Source organism: Cherax quadricarinatus, chromosome 60 (assembly GCF_038502225.1).
Source record: "Cherax quadricarinatus isolate ZL_2023a chromosome 60, ASM3850222v1, whole genome shotgun sequence".
Lineage (NCBI taxonomy): Eukaryota > Metazoa > Arthropoda > Malacostraca > Decapoda > Parastacidae > Cherax > Cherax quadricarinatus.
The window spans coordinates 4437121-4458650 of NC_091351.1; the positions used below are offsets into that span (position 1 = coordinate 4437121).

The 21530-nt window shown below is 40.5% G+C and overlaps 1 protein-coding gene across 1 annotated transcript in view; it reads right to left on the minus strand.

The window, feature by feature from the left end:
* The window catches only part of LOC128694518 (uncharacterized), a 112058-nt gene that overhangs the window by 34968 nt on the left and 55560 nt on the right, over positions 1–21530 (minus strand). The window contains exons 3-6 of the mRNA XM_070097840.1: positions 15172–15442; positions 4952–11507; positions 2408–2583; positions 1968–2018 (exon numbers count right to left, since the gene is read on the minus strand). Coding sequence (XP_069953941.1) covers positions 1968–2018; positions 2408–2583; positions 4952–11507; positions 15172–15442 — 7054 coding nt within the window. The remainder of the gene's footprint in view (positions 1–1967; positions 2019–2407; positions 2584–4951; positions 11508–15171; positions 15443–21530) is intronic.

The window sequence follows — 21530 nt, forward strand, 5'->3', positions numbered from 1 at the left end:
TGCCAAGTTTTCCTGGCTAGCTTATTGAGAACCTATGGTAAATTTCATCTCACTTACTTGACACAATAACAAAGTGTTTCTACCTCTAATGTAAGAAAGCATTTCGTACAGTACCATCCAGTAGACTTTAAGAGCCTCAGGCATGACTGATACGACAGGTAATCAAGTGGTAGCAAGTATAGAAAGAGAAGAGTAACTAAGTATCACTAGGTACTGGTGACTAAAGGGGGGGGGGGAGGGGCAGGGTACCCAAAGTTTCACACAGCCTAAAACCAATAGAATGTTTCGTTTGGGGAGAAACGTCAGTACTAAAATTCTACAGCAGACTAAAATATGCTGTTGCACAGTACACCACAAAACTTACACCCACACAGCCAATAGCACACACAAAAAAAAAGTTTAATCCTTTTCATAGGATGCATCAGACGCCCAAGTTCATACACTGACTAATACTACATAATACAAATACCTTCCCAAAACAGTACTGCCCTACACCCAATTGTAGCATTCTCATACCGTAAACTTTCAGCAAGTCACAGTGTTATATTCCCATAATATAATTTAAATATTTACTATTGAAACTATTGTATAACTTAAACTATGATAAATTCTTTCGTATTTAGTAGTTAGTAAGCCATTAAATGTCTGCCCATAATGCCTAGGCATAAGAGGCTCTCTTTGCACCGTAACTTATTGTAAATACATAACCTCAATGTACTACCTGCAAAGAAATAAAACTGATTGATGATTTTATTGCAGCCAGAGGAAAGCACTAAGCCCGTGGTGGTCATATGAAATGGGAGGCATTCAAATTCGATCCAAGTAAAGGGAGGACCAGTCCAGTTCCTTGGATTAAGTGCCCCCTTACCAGTCTGCGTTAGGCAATGGAGGATTAAAAGAATTAGGGCAGTTGCCCCAGGCCCCACAAGGCTATATGTGGTATACAAAAACTAGGGATTGAAAGGAAATATATGAATATTTTCTAACTAATTATAGTATGAAACAAAAAGGCAAAATACAGACAACCCGCACATAGAGGGGAGCTTACGACGACGTTCCGGTCCGACTTGGACCATTTACAAAGTTAAAAAGTGTGACTTTGTAAATGGTCCAAGCCGGACCGAAACGTTGTCGTAAGCTCCCCTCTCCTATGTGCGGGTTATTTGTGTGGGATTTTAGTATGCGTAATTTTTAACAATAATAAGCATGAATGAATTCTGAAACACATGTCAATACAGTACACATCAATATGATGTTCCAGAGCTTTGCCTGCTCTTAATCCACCAGTGTATGGGGGGGGGGGGAGTAACAGCCTTGTGGTGGGCTACATTAGATAGGTAATGTGATTCCGTGCGTGATGACGGCTGTCAGCATGCAGTCCAGGGTGAGACGCGTGGGGCAACTGAAGCAACTAGGGCAAGGAAGGGAAGGGTAGAGAAAAAGCCCGCTCAGAAGAAATACTAAACTCTGGGTAAATTACAGAGGGTGAACACAAGGCAGAACTATAGAGGTTAACTGAATAAAAGCGAAATGAACACAGCAAGAAAGAAAATAAGGGAAGTACAAAGAGCGAGAGAAAAGGACTTTGGGAAGGTGACCCTTCAAGGGGGTGCCTTGGTGTTAAATGGCTCTTCATCCAAGGAATAAGAGCCACCTTACTTTTTCTCGGATCAATCCTGATTACTGCCCATTCCCAGGCTCTGTACGACGCCTATGGATTTAGCATTTCCTCATACTTGGAAAGGCGATTAACAAACTAGTTGAAAACGCTAAGGTCATACATAGCCTTTGATGAATGGGAGTAATCAAGGCTGAGGTAAGGGGAGTAGTAGTAGTAGTTCTTTAGATCAAGAGCCCTTCACTTTCATCATGACAACCCCCACTGCTTTAAACAGAAGGGAAGAAGCAGAAGCGGTACTAGCCACCACCAAGCAGAACTGTGGGGAGAGTTACAAGGGTCTCCTTACTGTCCTCATCATCCTCCCCGTCATCGTCCTGGTCCTCCTCTCCTGAAGGGGCTGAGCGAGTTGCAGAAAACACAAGTACTTTAGGAACACTCGGGGTCCAGGGACTACCGTACCTTAGTGGCCCCGGTATAGAAGCAATGCATAGCAGTAAAATAGAGTATTGACTTCAAACTTGGGGCATGGGGAACACCTCTCCACACAGTCTCAGCAGCTAAAGAGATTTATCTATATACCGCTACTTGAAAAACTACACTCAAAGAAGCTAAATAAGAAAATAGCCTATGGACTGCTACTTGAAAAAAAAAATATAAATTATTTTGACTCCCGTCATTTTTAAATCTTATTTCTAAAATATTATAAAATTCTTATGCACAAGAGGCCACAAGGTAAAAATTACAATAAGCTTAAAAAATGGAAAGACTGATTTTAAGAGGACTTACGTTTCGCCATCCTAGCGTAGTACCACCGATGAGGAGCGTAGAGCAAACGATCAGCACTGGCAGAACGTTGAATGAGGCCATGGTGCCACTTTTTCTTTTCCAGCGTCGAGCCACGGTATTCTACACCGGTGTCACTAATGCTGCGGGTCAACCTCCGGGGTGACCACAACCTAGTGCTGCTCGCCAACACAGTGTGGTTAATCCAGAGCAATGTTATGACTAACATACATAAATTTTAGCATAGGAATACTTCGATATTGGAAATCCAAACAAAATTTTTCCGATTCAATTGGCGTATTGTTGATATTAGTGAAGAAATTATACACGAAGAACAAGAAGTTTTTTGGGGGACAACGTTCTGTGCTCTGGAAATATAAACACTTAAGCAGTATAATGTGATCTTTATTAACAACGTTTCGCCCACGCAGTGGGCTTTATCAGGTCACAAACAGATCTGTTCGACTTGATAAAGCCCACTGTGTGGGCGAAACGTTGTCAATAAGGGATCACATTATACTGCTCAAGTTTACCTGGAGAGAGTTCCGGGGGTCAACGCCCCCGCGGCCCGGTCTGTGACCAGGCCTCCTGGTGGATCAGAGCCTGATCAACCAGACTGTTACTGCTGGCTGCACGCAATCCAACGTACGAGCCACAGCCCGGCTGGCCAGGTACCGACTTTAGGTGCTTGTCCAGTGCCTGCTTGAAGACAGCCAGGGGTCTATTGGTAATCCCCCTTATGTATGCTGGGAGGCAGTTGAACAATCTCGGGCCCCTGACACTTATTGTATGGTCTCTTAACGTGCTAGTGACACCCCTGCTTTTCATTGGGGGGATGTTGCATCGTCTGCCAAGTCTTTTGCTTTCGTTGTGAGTGATTTAAGTGTTTACAATTCCACTGTGTCGGTATTATATACCATTTATTTCCAACGTTTTGCGCTCTGTTAAACGAGCTCTGTAAAGTCAAACTCGCAGCGAAACTTTGTTCCAATAAACTTTTTGTTATAGCGTCTTTCTCCATAACTCGTACTTTTAATAAAGTTTGGGTAAACAAAGATTTTGGTATGTAAGTAACGCACGTACATAACTTTGATAATTATATTTTTATTCGCAACTAACACGTACATAGAATAAAACTTCGGATGACATTTCAGTCCGACTTGGCCCATTAACTAGTCACACAGAAACGGGTAGGGAAGAGAGCCATATTTTACTAGATCTTTGTTAGTAACAGCCTAATACTACTCAACAAACACAATTACTAGTTAATCTACAAGGCAAACTTGCGACTAAATTAGTAAAAGATTATGAAAAGCCCACTGGATGTACAAACATTATTATTAATATGGGTCAGTGGCAAAAAAAACGGTCCCATATGGAAAGTAATATTAATGGGTATGGTCGTTCCTGTTCCTTGGTACAAGGAACAGGAACATTAAAGTGTCCCTTTACCTCCTTGAAGGAAAATCCACTTGGGGAAAATAAAATTGAAAGTGGTTTTGTATAATTCGACCTACCACTTAAGATCTCTTCAGTGGTATATATAAAGTACTCGCATTTATTTTTTTTATTGTTTGGGAAAGTGTTTATGTAAAATATTTATGTTGAAAAGTCCTGATGGTAATAGAAGCAACACTGCATCCAGTGAAATAAACCAGTCTAATAAAATCCTTCATGGTAGGAGAGGTCGTAACATTGACAGGTGCAATATGTGAACAAAACAGGTATGTAGATCAAGCCTAAATTTAGACAATTTTTTATCTAAGGGAACATATTTTCCAAGCCAATGAAGCTCAACTTAGAGCAAAACGTTGTCTTGTCTCTCGTCCACAAAATTATTCGCAAATCACAAAGCACAGCAAACAAAAGTCTTTTTGTTTGCCTTGGCAACTCTATAATTTTAAATTCGAGCTAGTTAATTTACGCTGACCTACACTCGCCTCTAAACTCTCTCATGGAAGCACAATGGTGGAATTATACACATATAACGTGATCACGAGTACTTTGCTCGCATACACGAAAATACCAGAGTATTTTTTTAGCACACGTCAGAGACGAAAGTACTCTTATATCCATCACTACAGAATGCTAGTTACCTCGGTTATTCACTGCAGTATACGGGTGACTTCAGCCCACCACAAAACACTACTATCACCACCACAACACACGACTATTATCACCACCACAACACACGACCATTATCACCACCACAACACACGACCATTATCACCACCACAACACACGACTGTTATCACCACCACAACACACGACTATTATCACCACCACAACACACGACTATCACCACAACACTGTCACCACAGCAAGCTAATACCAGCACAATATGTCAAAACAATCGTACAACTACACAAACACAATTACCACGACACCACTCTCACAGCACAACACTGCCACAAAAACACACCCACACCATAACTGCAAAACACCACTTTTACTGCCACAAGACTTCATCACAAAATATCACCATAACCACACCAAAGCACTAAAACCACAACACACAAACAGGCAACAGTAGTTGTATAACCTCACCTGTCGAGCGTGTAACGTTGTCTGAGTGGGATCGACTCTAGGTAGCCAGTCTCTGCTCGGCTTCCTGACTCCTCCCCTCCTCTCCTGTCGTTTCTATGTGTGAGTTCACCGTTCCCCTCTCTCTCTCTTATACTTCTTCCTCCTGTATTTTCACTGTTCCATCTATCCATTTGTTGGTGCCTTTGTTCACCTTTTCGCCTCTTGTTTTGCCTGCCCATTTGTCCGTATGTTCTCTTGCTTGTTTGTTTATTGTTTTGATTGCTCGGTGTTCTGCTTCCTCGTTCGCTTGTTTCATTAACTGATTCTCCACTCGATCCGTAATACATTTCCTCACTTTTGTAATAATTTCCGTCTTCCACTTCGTAGTTATCTCCTGTTTCGTCATATCTTCCTCCCCCTAGTTCGTCTTCGTCTGCTTCCGTGTATCTTAATTCTCGTTGCATTCTGTATTTCAGTGATTTTTCATTTACTTCGTTTCTTTCTGTTTCGTCATCTCTCGTTCTGTCTTTCTTCTTGACATACCGTTCTTTCCCTCGGTTTACGTTCTTTTGCGCAGTTTCATCGTCTTCTTTTCCTGTTCTAAAGTTTCCTCCGTTTTCTTTTCGATCATTCTCTCCCTTCTTTATTCTGATCGCTTTTCCTTCTGCTGATCGACCATCTTTTCCTTCTGTTATTCTTTCTTTATATCTGTTCTCCAGATGGTCTAGTGGTCGGCTCTCCTTCCCTAGTATTATTTTATTATCTCCCTTTCTTCTAATTTCTCTTCTTCCATTCTTTTGTTCTATTATATTATTTTCTCCTCTTATTCCGTTTTCCTTCCATTCTAGTGTTTGATCTTTACGTTGTAGTGTTCGATTTTCTTCTTTGGTTGTGATATCCATCGGTTCTATTATATGACCTTCTATTTGTTCTACACTTCGATTTCTCTTCTGTTGAAGCATTCGTTCTTTTTTTCGTTCTTCTGTTTGACGGTCTTCACCTTCTCCTGTTAGACCAGTATTCCATTCTTCCATTTGACTGTCCTCTCCTCTCAACCTCCCATCATTCCTTTCTTTCGACTGATCATACCTCGTGTTCCCTCTTCTATTATTATACCGTTGTTCTAGTCGATCATTATTCCAGTCATCTATTCCACCATCCTCTCCCTTTCGCCCATCCATTTTTAGTATTATTCGGCTATTATCCTGGTCATCTGCTTCACCATCCTCTCTTCTTCGCCAATACTTTTGTTGCCCTGTTCGATTATTAGTTTCTTCCATCCTATGATTATTCAGTAATGTTTTGTCATGTCTGACTGCTCGGCCATAGCTCAGTTTCCTTCTACCACCGTCATTTCTTCCAGTTTTATGCATTTCTTCTGGTTCAGAGAGTCCCTCGACCAATCTTTCGTAGTTTTTAGTGCGCCTGACGTTCGCTTCATCATCCCCTGCAACACTCCGTCCTTGGATCTCCACATCCGACTCGTAACTTCTTGCCTCACTTTCGTAATCAGTTTGTTCATCGGGTTCGTAATTATCTCCCTCAATTTTATTGTAGTTTGATCCAGTGTACTCCAGTTCACTTCGGTTATTGTATTTCCGTGTTGTTTTGTTGTTGCTGCTTATTTCTGTTCCGCGATCGCTTAATCTTTCTTTCTCTTTGGTTTCTCGTTTTTTCATTCCATGGGCCTTTTCCTTCATTCGATTATCCTCTTCTATTTGACCATTTGTTCTTCTCCTTCGGCCATCCTCCTCCCGTACTTGCGCTCGGCCATCTTTTTCTTCCAGAGTCCGAAAACCTTCTCCTTTTTCGATGTTTTTATAATTTTCTCTTTTTCCGTTGTTCGTTCGATCTAGTTTGTGACCATCCTTCCGTTCCAGTTCTCTGACACCTTCTTTAGGTTTCCCGGTCTTTCTCTCGAAAAACTGACCTTCCATCCGTTCTGTGATTTGTCCATCCGTCTGTTCAACATTCAGATCATTCTTCCATTCTAGTTCTTGGTCCCTCTCATCTTTTGTTCTGCCATCTTTCAAGTCCAAAAACTGTCCTTCTATTGTTTGATCATCCCTCAGCTCTGCACTCGGATTATCTTTCAGTTCTCGTCTCCGATCATCCTTCTGTTTCATTATTTTACCTTCCCCTTCGTCTCTCAATCGACCATCTTCTCTTTCTCTTGCTTGATTAATTTTTGTTCCTCCTGCTCGATTATCTCTTCTTCCCAATCGACCATTATTTCCTTTGTTTGTTCCACCATCTTCTCTTGTTTGCCCATCCTTCCGTTGTCCTTTGTCGCTCTTCGTGTCTCCCAACCGATAATCTTTCAGCTGTCGTGTCTGGCCTTCATGTCGTTCGGCTGTTCGGCTGTCGATCACTTTCTTTGCCCGACCATCATTTCGTGCCTTGGCACGCTCGTTGTCTTGTGCCGTGATTCGTCTGTCAACAAGTCCATCACTCATAGTCCTTGCGCGTCCACGGTTCCGTCCTCCAAAACTCCCTCTTAGGATCTGACTGTCACTCTTTTGTCTCCGTAGCGAGTAACTCTTATCAGAAGTAGCTGCTGCTGCTGCTGCTGCTGCTGCTGCTGCTGCTGCTGCTGCTGCTGCTGCTGCTCTTGCTACTTCGGGAACTAGTGCTGTTCTATACGTTTGTTCGCCTCGTATGCGTTTTATAGAGTGTTCTCTGCTTCTGCTCTTTCCACCCTGTTGAGCCTTGTGCTTTGCACTCCCCTTTCCAGTGCGTTCACCACCTCCACCATCATCTCCAACAGCACTTACGACATCAGCTCCCTCATTACCTCCAACATCAACTCCAGCAACATCTCCAACGCCATCTCTAGGCCCATCTACATTAAAATCCCCTACATTAACTCCAGTATTCCCTCCATCTCCTCCATCATCACCTCCAACATCACTTTCAGCATCTCTGTCAACTGGAGCATCTCCTATTCCAGCATCATTGCCAACATCACCTCTCTTACCTCTAACACTACCTCCAGCATTACTTCCGACACCACCTCCATTTTCTCCAGCATCACCTCTATCAACACCATCTTCAACATCATCTACTGCATCACCTCCAACATTACCTCTGTCAACTCCAACATCATCACCACCATTACCTCCATCATTTCCAACTTTTCCTGCAACTCCAACATCCCCTCCAATATCATCCGCATGAATTCCAACATCATCCCCATGAACTCCAACATTACCCCCATCAACTCCAACATCACCCCCATCAACTTCAGTGTCACCATTAATATTAATTCTAGAAATTCTTTCATCACCTCCAACAAATGCTCCAGCAACACCGGAATTATCTCCAACATTACCTCCAGTACCACCTTGAACATTACCTCCAGTACCACCTTGAACATTACCTCCAGTACCACCTTGAACATTACCTCCAGTACCACCTTGAACATTACCTCCAGTATCACCTTGAATATTTCCTCCAGTGCCACCTTGAACATTACCTCCAGTACCACCGTGAACATTACCTAAAGTACCACCATCAACATTACCTCCAGTACCACCTTCAACATTACCTCCAGAACCACCTTCAACATTACCTCCAATACCACCTTCAAAATTACCTCTAGTACCACCTTTAACATTACCTCCAACATTACCTCCAGTACCACTTTCAACATTACCTCCAGTACCACTTTCAACATTACCTACAGCATTACCTCCAATACCACCTTCAAAATTACCTCCAGTGCCACCTTCAACATTACTCCCAACATTACCTCCAGTACCAATTTCAGCATTACCTCCAACATTACCTCCAATACCACCTTCAAAATTACCTCTAGTACCACCTTTAACATTACCTCCAACATTACCTCCAGTACCACTTTCAACATTACCTTCAACATTACCTCCAGTACCACCTTCAACATTACCTACAGCATTACCTCCAATACCACCTTCAAAATTACCTCCAGTGCCACCTTCAACATTACTCCCAACATTACCTCCAGTACCAATTTCAGCATTACCTCCAACATTACCTCCAATACCACCTTCAAAATTACCTCTAGTACCACCTTTAACATTACCTCCAGTACCACTTTCAACATTACCTTCAACATTACCTCCAGTACCACCTTCAACATTACCTACAGCATTACCTCCAATACCACCTTCAAAATTACCTCCAGTGCCACCTTCAACATTACTCCCAACATTACCTCCAGTACCAATTTCAGCATTACCTCCAACATTACCTCCAGTACCACCTTCAACATTACCTCCAGTGCCACCTTCAACATTACCTCCAGTACCACTTTCAACATTACCTCCAGTGTCACCTTCAACATTACCTCCAATACCACCTCCAACATAACCTCCAGCAACTCCAGCATCACCTCCAACAACACCTTTAACACCTCCAATAATACCTCCAACATCACCTCCATCATCACCTCCTCCTGCTCCAGCGTTGCCGCCAACATTACCTCCAAAATCACTTCCAGCATTACCTCCAACATTACCTCCACCAACACCAGCATCACCTCCAGCATCACCTCCTCCAACTCCAACATCACTTCCAGCATTACCTCCAGCATTACTTCCAGCATTACCTCCAGCATTACTTCCAGCATTACCTCCAGCATCACTTCCAGCATTACCTCCAGCATCACTTCCAGCATTACCTCTAACATCACTTCCAGCATTACCTCCAACATCACTACCAGCATTATCTCCAACGTCACTTCCAACATTACCTCCAACATCACCTCCAGCATTTCCTTCAATATCACTTCCAGCATCACCTTCAACTCCAGCATTACCTCCAACATTACCTCCACCAACTCCAGCATTACCTCTAACACCTCTTTCAACACCAACAACTCCTTCAACATCACCTCCAGCATCATCTTCACCAACTCCAGCATTTCCTTCGACATCACCTCCACCAACTCCAGCATTACCTCCAACATCACCTCCAGCAACTTCAGCATCACCAACAATTCCAGCATTACCACCAACTCCAGCATTACCACCAACAACTCCAGCATCACCAACAATTCCACCACCATTTCCAGCAACACCAACAGCTCCAACAATATCACCAGCATCTCTGACTTCTGTCAATCTGCTATTGCCTCCTTCAACTCTCCTATCATTCTCAGACTCTGTCTGTTTGTCACTATCTTTATCTTGTCGATATTGGGTTTTTCCTCTCTGTCTTCTTCTCCGTCTTTCTTTGTTGTTTGCCTCTTCCTTGTTTCCCTGCTCTTCATATCTTTCTTCACCTTCTGCTCCTCCAAGTTCTTGTCTTGTTCCATGGCTAAGTCTCCCGCTTTCTTCTTCATGTCCTTTTATTTGGTTTTCCTTATTTCCTTCAGTATCCTCATTTTCTTCCTTTGCCTCATCTTTTCCTCCTCTCCCTCGTAATCTTCTCTCGCCTCTTTTCTGATTCACTATTAATTCTTCTTTTATTTGTATCATCTCTCTTCCCTCCTCCTCCTCCTCCGCTTCTTCACGCTCTCTTATATGCCCCTCTTTCATTCCCTTATGTTTCTCCACCGCCTTTCCATTGCTTTGTGGCTCATCCGTTCTCTCGCCCACAATTTCTCCTTCTCCCTCTTCTCCTCCTAATCCTCCTTTGGTTCCTCTCTTCCCTTTCCCTTCTCCTCCCTTTCCCTTAGTTCTACCCTTGTTTCGGACGTGGGTTCTGGGTAGGGTGTGGGTCTTAGAAGGCTGGGCGAGGGTTCTGTTTGGGGCTTTGGTTTTGGAGGGTTGTGCGTGGCTCCTGGGCTCTGCGTGAGTCCTAGGAAGCTGGTTGTGCCTGTCGTGTTGACTGTCCCCTCTACTGTCGCTGTGTCCGTCGCGTCTAGCCTCCACCCGCCCTTTCCTCCGAGCTACCGTCTTCCTCCTTGCATTCTCCTTGCCATTATTATTCTGCCCGTCGCTCGTTCCTTCATCTTGTCCGTCACTTGTCCCTCCTTCACGTTCGTCACTCGTTAATTCGTCATGCCCGTCACTCGTGCCCCCGGCACGACCGTCACTTGTCCCCCCATCTTGCGTGTCGCTCAGTTTTCTATCCCTTTTGTCAACTATTTCTCCGTGTCTTCTTCGCATCATTCCTCTGTGTGGCGGATCCACCACCAACTCATGCCATCTGTCGTTTATTTCCTCGCTTTCTTCATTACTCATTCCTTCGCCCTGTCTGTAATTCGTTCCTCTGACGTTTGCTCTCCTGTAATTTTCATCATTCGGATCTTCGTCAAAGCCAGAATTTATTTCCCCGTCCCATCCGTCATTCACGGCCCACTGACGCGTGTTATTCACTATTCCATCTTGTTTGTTTACGTTCCTGTCACCTACGACTCCGTATGTACGCGGATCACGTTCCGTTGCTCTCATATGGTCTTGGTGCACTTTCCTCCTCTCTTCACCTCTCCTCTCTCCTTTGCGAACAAAACTCTCCCGCCGTCTTGGCTGGACCAGCGCGTCTCCGCGGCTGGCTTCCCACAGCTCAGCACCCTCCACCCACCGTCCAACTTCATACCTTCCACCACCTTCATCAGCTACGTCTGTTCCCACGCTTTCACCAGAGGCGCGACCTGCAGGAGATGACCAAAGAGTTAAAAATACACAAATAACCCTCACATTGGAGAATGAAGCTTAAGACGACGTTTCAATCAGACTTGGACCTTAAGTAGTCATGGTATTGTGCCTTTTTATACTTTGAAGAATTAAAATATTCACTAAAATCTGATATGTAACTGAAAAAAAGTGTACACAAATATATTAACATCTGAAAACTACAAAAACAATTTACACCATTCACAAATTAGATAAAAGAATGTTTAAAATTCTGCATATCACCTTACCATCGGTTTAAATAGCACCAGAAATGGCGAAAATAAGACAAAAGAAATTTGCCTAAAAAATATGATCGAACGACACACTCCGGAAAAATCCACCAATTATTCCCTCTAAGGTCCAGGGAAGCAACGACTGTAAACACAAATATTCATTAGTAATGTTTAGTTAGTTTGGACCCACTAGATATCGTAGATGTTGGCCCACTAGGTAAATTGACTTATTGATATCTTAAATGTGGTCCCACAAGGTAGATTAGCTGATAGATATAAGAGATGTAGGCCCACAAGGTAGATTAACTGATAACTATTTTTTATTTCCATCAGCTGACCTACGTCTAGGGAGTTACAAAACGTTTAACGCTAATTTACTGCAGATTTAATTCACAGTTGGTGTTGATATTTTAATCAATACTAGCGAAGCGTGTTGGCTTTATGTTCAAAATTATGATACTAATTTTCGAATGTCTCTTTTGATCCTTGCAACCTAGGGTAATTTTTATTCTAACTGAGACGGCCCTGCAATCTATATTTTTGTAAATATCTTAGGAATGTCCTTGATGACAAGCTTGCACTAGAACACCTTAGTATTCTTCATATAAATAGTTATAGATAGATACAGCAGACTCGTTAAGTTTTTCCTAAGAACATTAAGGGTAGTAGCAGTTCGCTTTTGTAGGGAAGAAATGACAGTCTTGACCGTGCAGTCTCGTCAAGTTATAAGTAAGTAAGTAAGTTTATTCAGGTATACACAAATATAGTTACATAGAATTATCATACATAGCAGCATATGTGTAGAGAACCTAGGATAACCCAAAAAAGTCAGACAGAGTGACTTATTTCCATTGGGGTCCTTCATAGAGTTAGTCTAAATAAAGGAGTGGAGGGTGTGGATCCCTTCATTTGAGTTCTTTTCAGGGGCTTTATGATGTCACAGAGTAGTTTGATGAATCCACCGAGTGGCTTTGAGACTTTTTTTTGCTAAATATTGAATATTAAATGTTAAATATCTTCATAACATTAGGTTTTCTCACGAAGACGTTGAATATGTTCGTAGATGCTGGTGAAGCGTCCTGCCGAGTATTGAACAAATAAGAAATATTACATTTAGTGGTAAATATTTCACCAATTACACCTAAGTTATCTTATAAAACAGGAAAATATGATTGCTGCTCTTAGAAACACTTCACCTCAGTTCACAGTGCTTCCAGAGTATAATCCGAGAAGTATGTTCGCATATTACAGACCTGCGTGCCTTGAAATAGTTATAAATAGTAATGTTAAGTGTCCAACATAATGAGCTTGTCACTAAAGGTCAACTCTGAATATAAATTTTAATAATTTCGGCTGCATTCGTATGATCTTGTGTAACCATGATTTTACGACATATCGTCAAGTGCTATTGCATCATCAGACTGCCATTACATATGTATGCATTACAATATATATCCTTTACATAACAGTCTCCAGATTTAGGATAATTATAAAGCTTTGTAATTATCTGGGTCTTCAATTGTTTTGCATATGCAATGACCACAAAATAAAATAGCTTTAAAAAACATTAGTGGAAATTATTATTATTATTTTATTATTATCACACTGGCCTATTCCCACCAAGGCAGGGTGGCCCGAAAAAGAAAGACTTTCACCATCATTCACTCCATCACTGTCTTGCCAGAAGGGTGCTTTACACTACAGTTTTTAAACTGCAACATTAACACCCCTCCTTCAGAGTGCAGGCACTGTACTTCCCATCTCCAGGACTCAAGTCCGGCCTGCCGGTTTCCCTGAACCCCTTCATAAATGTTACTTTGCTCACACTCCAACAGCACGTCAAGTATTAAAAACCATTTGTCTCCATTCACTCCTATCAAACACGCTCACGCATGCCTGCTGGAAGTCCAAGCCCCTCGCACACAAAACCTCCTTTACCCCCTCCCTCTAACCTTTCCTAGGCCGACCCCTACCCCGCCTTCCTTCCACTACAGACTGATACACTCTTGAAGTCATTCTGTTTCGCTCCATTCTCTCTACATGTCCGAACCACCTCAACAACCCTTCCTCAGCCCTGTGGACAACAGTTTTGGTAATCCCGCACCTCCTCCTAACTTCCAAACTACGAATTCTCTGCATTATATTCACACCACACATTGCCCTCAGACATGACATCTCCACTGCCTCCAGCCTTCTCCTTGCTGCAACATTCATCACCCATGCTTCACACCCATATAAGAGCGTTGGTAAAACTATACTCTCATACATTCCTCTCTTTGCCTCCAAGGACAAAGTTCTTTGTCTCCACAGACTCCTAAGTGCACCACTCACCCTTTTCCCCTCATCAATTCTATGATTCACCTCATCTTTCATAGACCATCCGCCGATGCGTCCACTCCCAAATATCTGAATACATTCACCTCCTCCATACTCTCTCCCTCCAATCTGATATCCAGTCTTTCATCACCTAATCTGTTTGTTATCCTCATAACCTTACTCTTTCCTGTATTCACTTTTAATTTTCTTCTTTTGCATACCCTACCAAATTCATCCACCAATCTCTGCAACTTCTCTTCAGAATCTCCCAAGAGCACAGTGTCATCAGCAAAGAGCAACTGTGACAACTCTCACTTTATGAGTGATTCTTTATCTTTTAACTCCACGCCTCTTGCCAAGACCCTCGCATTTACTTCTCTTACTACCCCATCTATAAATATAGATAGTGGAAATTATTAATAAATAAAAAAATACTGGTACCCTGAGAAGTAATTTTTAAAAGACGTTTATACTGTGTAGAGCTTTTACAAGTCGTAATTTGATAAAGCTCAACGCAGAATGAAACGTCGCAATAAAAGCTGGTTATGTAATCTGGTTTTGTCTTCATACTTGTCGACAATACTTATTTCATCTACAATTTGACGGTATAAACAAACTGGGAAATTTACAAGTTAATGGTGGCACTCTGTGTGTGTCTGCATCTCTGACACTGCTACACATAGGAAAATATAAACAGTCATCAGGAAATAACCATAGCCTGTATGGTCCATAGTTTTTTGACCGAGTGTTGTTATCCACAACGTAGATCTACATTCACTCACGTAGTGCTCCGATTGTAGATTTACGTTCACTTACGTAGTGCTTCGAACGTAGATCTACGTTTTATTTTACATTTGAAGGCATGTAAAATAAAACGTAGATCTACGTTCGGAGCACTACGCAAGAGAACGTAGATCTACATTTGGACAGCCTAAGGGTTAAAGGAACATTCAACTTGTGTATATAACTCAGGGCTGTCTCTCTTGAAGGCAGGGTAACCCGAGGATGAAAACACATTCATTATCATTCATTCAATTGCTGTCTTTCCAGAAGTGTGCTGGAAAAGAAACATAACATTTCACTCTCTACACACCTCTTTCCTCATCGTCACCTTCTAGAGTTCGTGGAAAGCCATCTTCCCACAGTTGGAAGTTTTCCCGTCTTCTGAAGGCATCAAAGTGGTTGAGTCTGGAGTTTGTGCCTTGGGAATCAGAGAACTCGTTGTCGGAAGCAAGGAGGTTGGAGAGGCTTGGGGCGTACCTCAGGAGTTCCTCACTCAGCTCCAACACGTGGATTTCCGGCTCCGCAGCGTGAGGCGGCAGAAAGCTCTTTACCTTCACTACATGCTCTTGATGCGGCTTCACCTATGAATAATACATACGGCAATATTATCCAGTTAGTACAATTGTGGATGGGGGGGGGGGGGGAAGAATATTTTTCTATCAGAGTCCCACTTAAAAGATATGCACTGTCTGGTGAAATCTGTTTAAAATTACTGCAGTAATGAAGCTTGTTTGAACCACAACAACAATATATATATATATATATATATATATATATATATATATATATATATATATATATATATATATATATATATATATATATATATATATATGCAAAACAACCACTGTGAAAGAGTAGTGAAATTTCAAGCGCTTTCGTGACTACTCACATTGTCAAGGAACTATTAAAGTAAAACATCAAAGGAAGGCAATTAAAGGGCTTAGACTACACCTCACACTCAACTCCCACAACAAAGAAACACCTGACGTGCGACAATACCGGACTCATAAGAAAAGAGGAACACTGCAGTAGGTCCACTGGCCCAACTAGACAGGTCCTCACGACATCCCACTAACAAAATATTCTACCCAAGAAATAAGGTTTATTATTTGTCCAATGTATTATTAAACTCTTCCCAAATTTTATTAATTATAAATGAATCTAATTTATATAAACCAAAGGAAATATTCATATTATTTTCAAGACTGCTTTTTATGAAACAAGATTCAATTATATTCCTGTCGACCATGGACTTGCTTGATACAACTTTCTCAACTTTTTGAAAATCACTTGGATGGTTAAAATCTCTCCCATGAATAAATAGAGCATTGGAATCTTGTCCAGTTCTAATGCTATATTTATGTTGTTTTAATCTAAGTTCGAGACTTTTACCAGTTTGACCGTAATAAACTTTATCGCAAATTTTACAAGGAATCTTATAGACACATCCGTCAGCATTTTGAGGGGAATTCTTTATCAAAAGTTTTTTTTTACTGTATCAAGATTTTTAAATACAACTTTAATATTAAAAGTCTTAAGAAGAGAAGGCATATCAACCAAGTTTTCATGGTAAGGGAGAACCAACATATTTTTATGTATTGAGTTATTTTCCTCAAACTCAACAGTATAGTTTATAGAATGGGCTAAGCTATTTAATTTGCCAAGGAAATGGAGTATTTCTACATTCTTGGGCATAAGACATAAAATATCATCAACATATCTGAATCATTTTGCTCTATTAGGGAGGACTATGTTAAGCAATCTTGTTTCAAAAAATTCCATGTATAGATTACTAAGAACAGGTGAAAGAGGATTTTCCATTGCCATACCAAATTTCTGAGTGTAAAACTTATCATTAAATACAAATTTTGCATCAACAATGCAAAGTTTAATAAGTTTAATGATGGTAGGAACTGGCAACGGTAAATCATAAATAACGAGTTCTTAAGAATAAGAAACTTAATAAATTATCAACAGGAACTTTCGTAAACAAGGAAGTAACATCAAAACTAACCATGTTAAAATTATTTAAGTCAGTCAAGGAGCTTAATTTATCAACTAAATCTAATTTGTTTTTAACATTAAAGTTAGAAATTTTACCAACAATAGGGCTCAAAATGTCAACAAGCCATTTGGATAATTTATACGAAACTGATCCTATCGAGCTTATAATTGGTCTGATTGGATTACCTGGTTTGTGTGTTTTTATTAGTCCATACATGTAAGGTAAAGATGGATTAGTGGAAGTAAATTGTTTAATTAATTCTAATTGCCTTTCAGTAGACGTTTTATTGTTTTATTGAAATTAAAATTTTATTGAAATTGCTTGGAATTTCATTACTCTTTCACAGTGGTTGTTTTGCATATTTTAAAATCACCTGTTTACTGTGATCTTATTGCATATACATTTATATATATATATATATATATATATATATATATATATATATATATATATATATATATATATATATATATATATGTATATATGTATATATATATATGTATGTGTATATATATATATATATATATAAAATGTATATGTATATATGTATATATATATATATAATGTATATATGTATATATGTGTATATATATATATGTATATATATATATAATGTATATATGTATATATATATATGTATATATATATATATATGTATATATATATATATGTATATATATATATATATATATATATATATATATATATAGGAAAGAAGAGTGGCTAGATAAGTACAGGTCAGCTATAGATTCATATGTAGCATCTTGCCTAGAAGGGGAGTGGGCAATGGATGGTTGTCTAGGGCAATTGGTGTAAATTGCTGGCTAGACAGATACTGCAAGGAACTTGCAATCCCATTCAATGACAACTGGGACAACTTTTATGGCAAACATGATAAGTATGGAAGGGATGGGGTACATCTCTCTGGGGCAGGGGTGGTAGCACTTGCAAATTCAATTGAGAGGGCCATTGGTGAAATGCCTAGGATTTTAAAATTATTTAAAAATGTCCAAGCATATATATACACACCCCTTTGGGTTTTCTTCTATTTTCTTTCTAGTTCTTGTTCTTGTTTATTTCCTCTTACCTCCATGGGGAAGTGGAACAGAATTCTTCCTCCGTAAGCCATGCGTGTTGTAAGAGGCGACTAAAATGCCGGGAGCAAGGGGCTAGTAACCCCTTCTCCTGTATATATTACCTGTATATATTACTAAATGTAAAAGGAGAAACTTTTGTTTTTCCTTTTGGGCCACCCCGCCTAGGTGGGATACGGCCGGTGTGTTGAAAGAAAGATACACACACACACACACACACACACACACACACACACACACACACACACACTCGTATATTTGTACTCGATTGTCTTATATATGGTAAGACTGGATTCTGGGTGCCAGACACAATATTTAGCATAAGGAGGAACTGTCATTGGTTTTTCTGGCAACACTTTATCCATTCTCCTCCCTGTTTGTATATTTTAAATATTCACATCTTGTAAATATGTACATAAAGTAAAAAAGAACTTTATTCATTTCCAAAATATGTATTATATTACTGGTATTATGTCTCAGCCTTTTACTCATACAACAAGGATATATTGGTAGCAACACACTGCAGATGTATTAAATTTTGTTTAATAATAAAAGAACATCATCTCCAGAACTACTTGCTTCCGGCTGAAACATTTAGATACATAGTTGACTATTATCTATGTCAACATAATACCAAAGCAACTGTTATGGCTGTACCTGTACTGGAAGTCCAGTTTTGTACGTGTTTTTGCTTTTATCAAGTCAATAACGTGATAATTATTAAAATCAAAAGTAGCGCTAAACCGCAAGGGTTATACAGCGCAGAATAACTTGATAAAGCGCTACACAAAGCAAATCTTTGTCACAGTAAAAACTTACTCTGTAGCTGTGTGTTGTCATCAACGCTCACGGCAGTTCACTCTGTAGTGTCATCCCAAAAACAACTGCCTCTCTGAAACGAGCTTATCTCCAAGACGATATATTGCTCCACAGATAACCTCAATTTATGCCTTATATTACTAGGAAGTTGAAAGTTCACACTCATGAGCATTACTCGGTGAGATGGTAATCTACCATCGTCGTGCTTTTGTGGATTTTTTCCATTTCGATTTTCTTTTTTCTTTGGTCACGGTAAGCTCACATATCACGCCACCAGCTGGCTGGCGCTGGTGACCTGGGCTAGACATGCACTGAATTATTTTTCCGAATAATACAGAAAAAAATGCCGATTAGCAGATTTAAATCATAATTAATCAGAAAATCAACGACGTAATGATATTGTTGTCAACAGAAGAAGTGACAGTGACAATGACTATCAGTTGTGGTGTTGCAGTGAGAAAAATTCACTATCTACAATTTTGTTATATTGGTGGTAATGAGAGCAGTAATGATGGTGATAAGGCAGAGGATGGTGGCGGGGGAAAGGGATGGTGGTTTTAATGAAGATGGGGTTGATGTTGACGGAGAGAGTGAAGATTCAGATGGAGGTCATTGTGACTTTAGTCACGCTGGTGATCACTGGTGGTGACGGTGAGGGCTCCGGCGATCAAGTGATATTGATTTATTAGTTGTTTCAACGTTTCGTAGTAGTTGGTGGCATTTTCCGACATACTTCAATTTTTAGCTAAAATATGTAGATTTAGTTCTCTTAAAAAATAGAAATAAATATGCCATCATCAAGCACTACTTGATTCTCCTTTCTCTTAGAGTTGTTACTTGTGAGTTCCATAAGTGTGTCTTCGTAGTCGATCTTTTTCAGTTTTAGATCCAACCTCGTCATAAACCTCAGGATCTTATCTCCTCTCGTAATATGCTTGAAAAGATGTGGGACTTTTGTTGGCATCATGTAGCCCAAGATGGGCAGAAAATAAGTGGTATGGTCGTTGGACTATGTGCAACCACCAGTAGCAGCCTAGCTGATCAGGTCCTGATCCACCGGGAGGCCTGGTCACGAACAGGGCCGCAGGGGCGTTGTTCCCCGGAATACCCTCCAGGTAGGTTGGTATTGACCTAAATTTTTCTTTGTTAAGGTTAACTAAAGTATTTCATAGGTCACCTACTTTTGCATATGCTGCTGCAATTAAACGGTTGATGTGTGCATTTACTGATTGTGCTAGAGATGCTTGCAGTACAAACTGATTCATCAATGATGTCTTCAGCGCCTCTCCCTCCAGTTTGTACTTAGTGTCCGGCTTTCTCATTCCATATATTTTCATTACTTTGCACTCAACAGAAGTGAATTTTAATAGCCACTTTCCTCACCACGTTTATAGCTTGACCAAGTCGTTAGTCTCTCCCTGTTCTCTGCGCTTGTCTTCCTCATTAGTTGCAAATCACACGCGCGTTCTTGATCTGTAAGTGTAGATGTGTATGTGTGTGTGTGTGAGAAGAGTGCTAGATCGAAACACCGTGACCTACCATCCTGTAAGAAAGCATCTCAACTGACTAGCGGCATCATCGTGAGTGAAGGTAATGAATTAACCTGAGTCGTAACCCGTCTAAATCTTTATCGTCTTCGTGTCGAGTAGGGATTACCGTGGCTGGTGCGTCGGATTTCCCTGCTCCCTATTATTGCTGTCGACCTGCTGCTATAACTATTTTAATTTATTCTGGACTTTAATTTTGCAATTTTTCTTCGCCATTTCTTCCTTCTCCCAACAAGATAGAATGATCAGATTTCATATGCAAATTATTTTGTACCCTTGTAAAAGATACAGAGGAGCTTCCAGCTTCATTACTATGTCTTACTTGTATACAAATTGTTGGTGAAATGTAATGGCGCATGATACAATACGCCACTGCATTTCTGTATTCAGTATTTTTTTACAAGGTTATACACACTGAGAGGTATATGTCACTAACAATGGTTATAAATGACCATAATTTTTAAAGGGGTGGACCGGTAAGCCTGCGGAAGGCCTCGGTCAGATGACCAAAATCTCCAAAGGCGGGTCATCATCTGACTAAGAACCTTACCGAGGTATATGTCTCCCAGGTAGATCTAACTGGACCTTACCTTGCCTCACCTCACCCGACCTCTATCCATCTATTATCTTTGTTTCTCATTCTCTGTAACTGTCTTGAAAAAGCCCCTAGCGGGTGAAACGTTTTCTAAATAAAATGTCCCAAGTGTTACATACAGTACGTGTCCTTTCTTCACAATGTTCATAGTAAAGAATATTTACCCCTCCCACACTACTTGCTGTATAAAGCGTCTTGTTGAAGAATGGGGTGACGCTAGTACATTGTTTAGCAAGTTGAGACAATGAAGGCAATAAAGTACAACACTCAAGTATAAGTTCACTTTATGCAGCAGGGAATGTTTTATGACGGCATGCATACCATGTTAAGTCGGCGCTCTACAAAGAACTTGTAGTGGAGTTTGCGTAAGTCGAGTACATTGCATGCGTAGCTAACTGGTGTCCAGTAATTACAGTCTCACAGGGCGGGGACCCAACCAACACACACTCGCAAGGAAAACTAGAAAACTTAAAAAAAAAAAAATACAAACCTTACGAAACAGGTCAGCATTTAACAGTAAACATTCATAGCTCTGAAGGAAGTTTTTCCTGTTATGTGCCACAATTCATGGTTAGGAAGGACAATAACTCAGCAGTGTACAGAGAA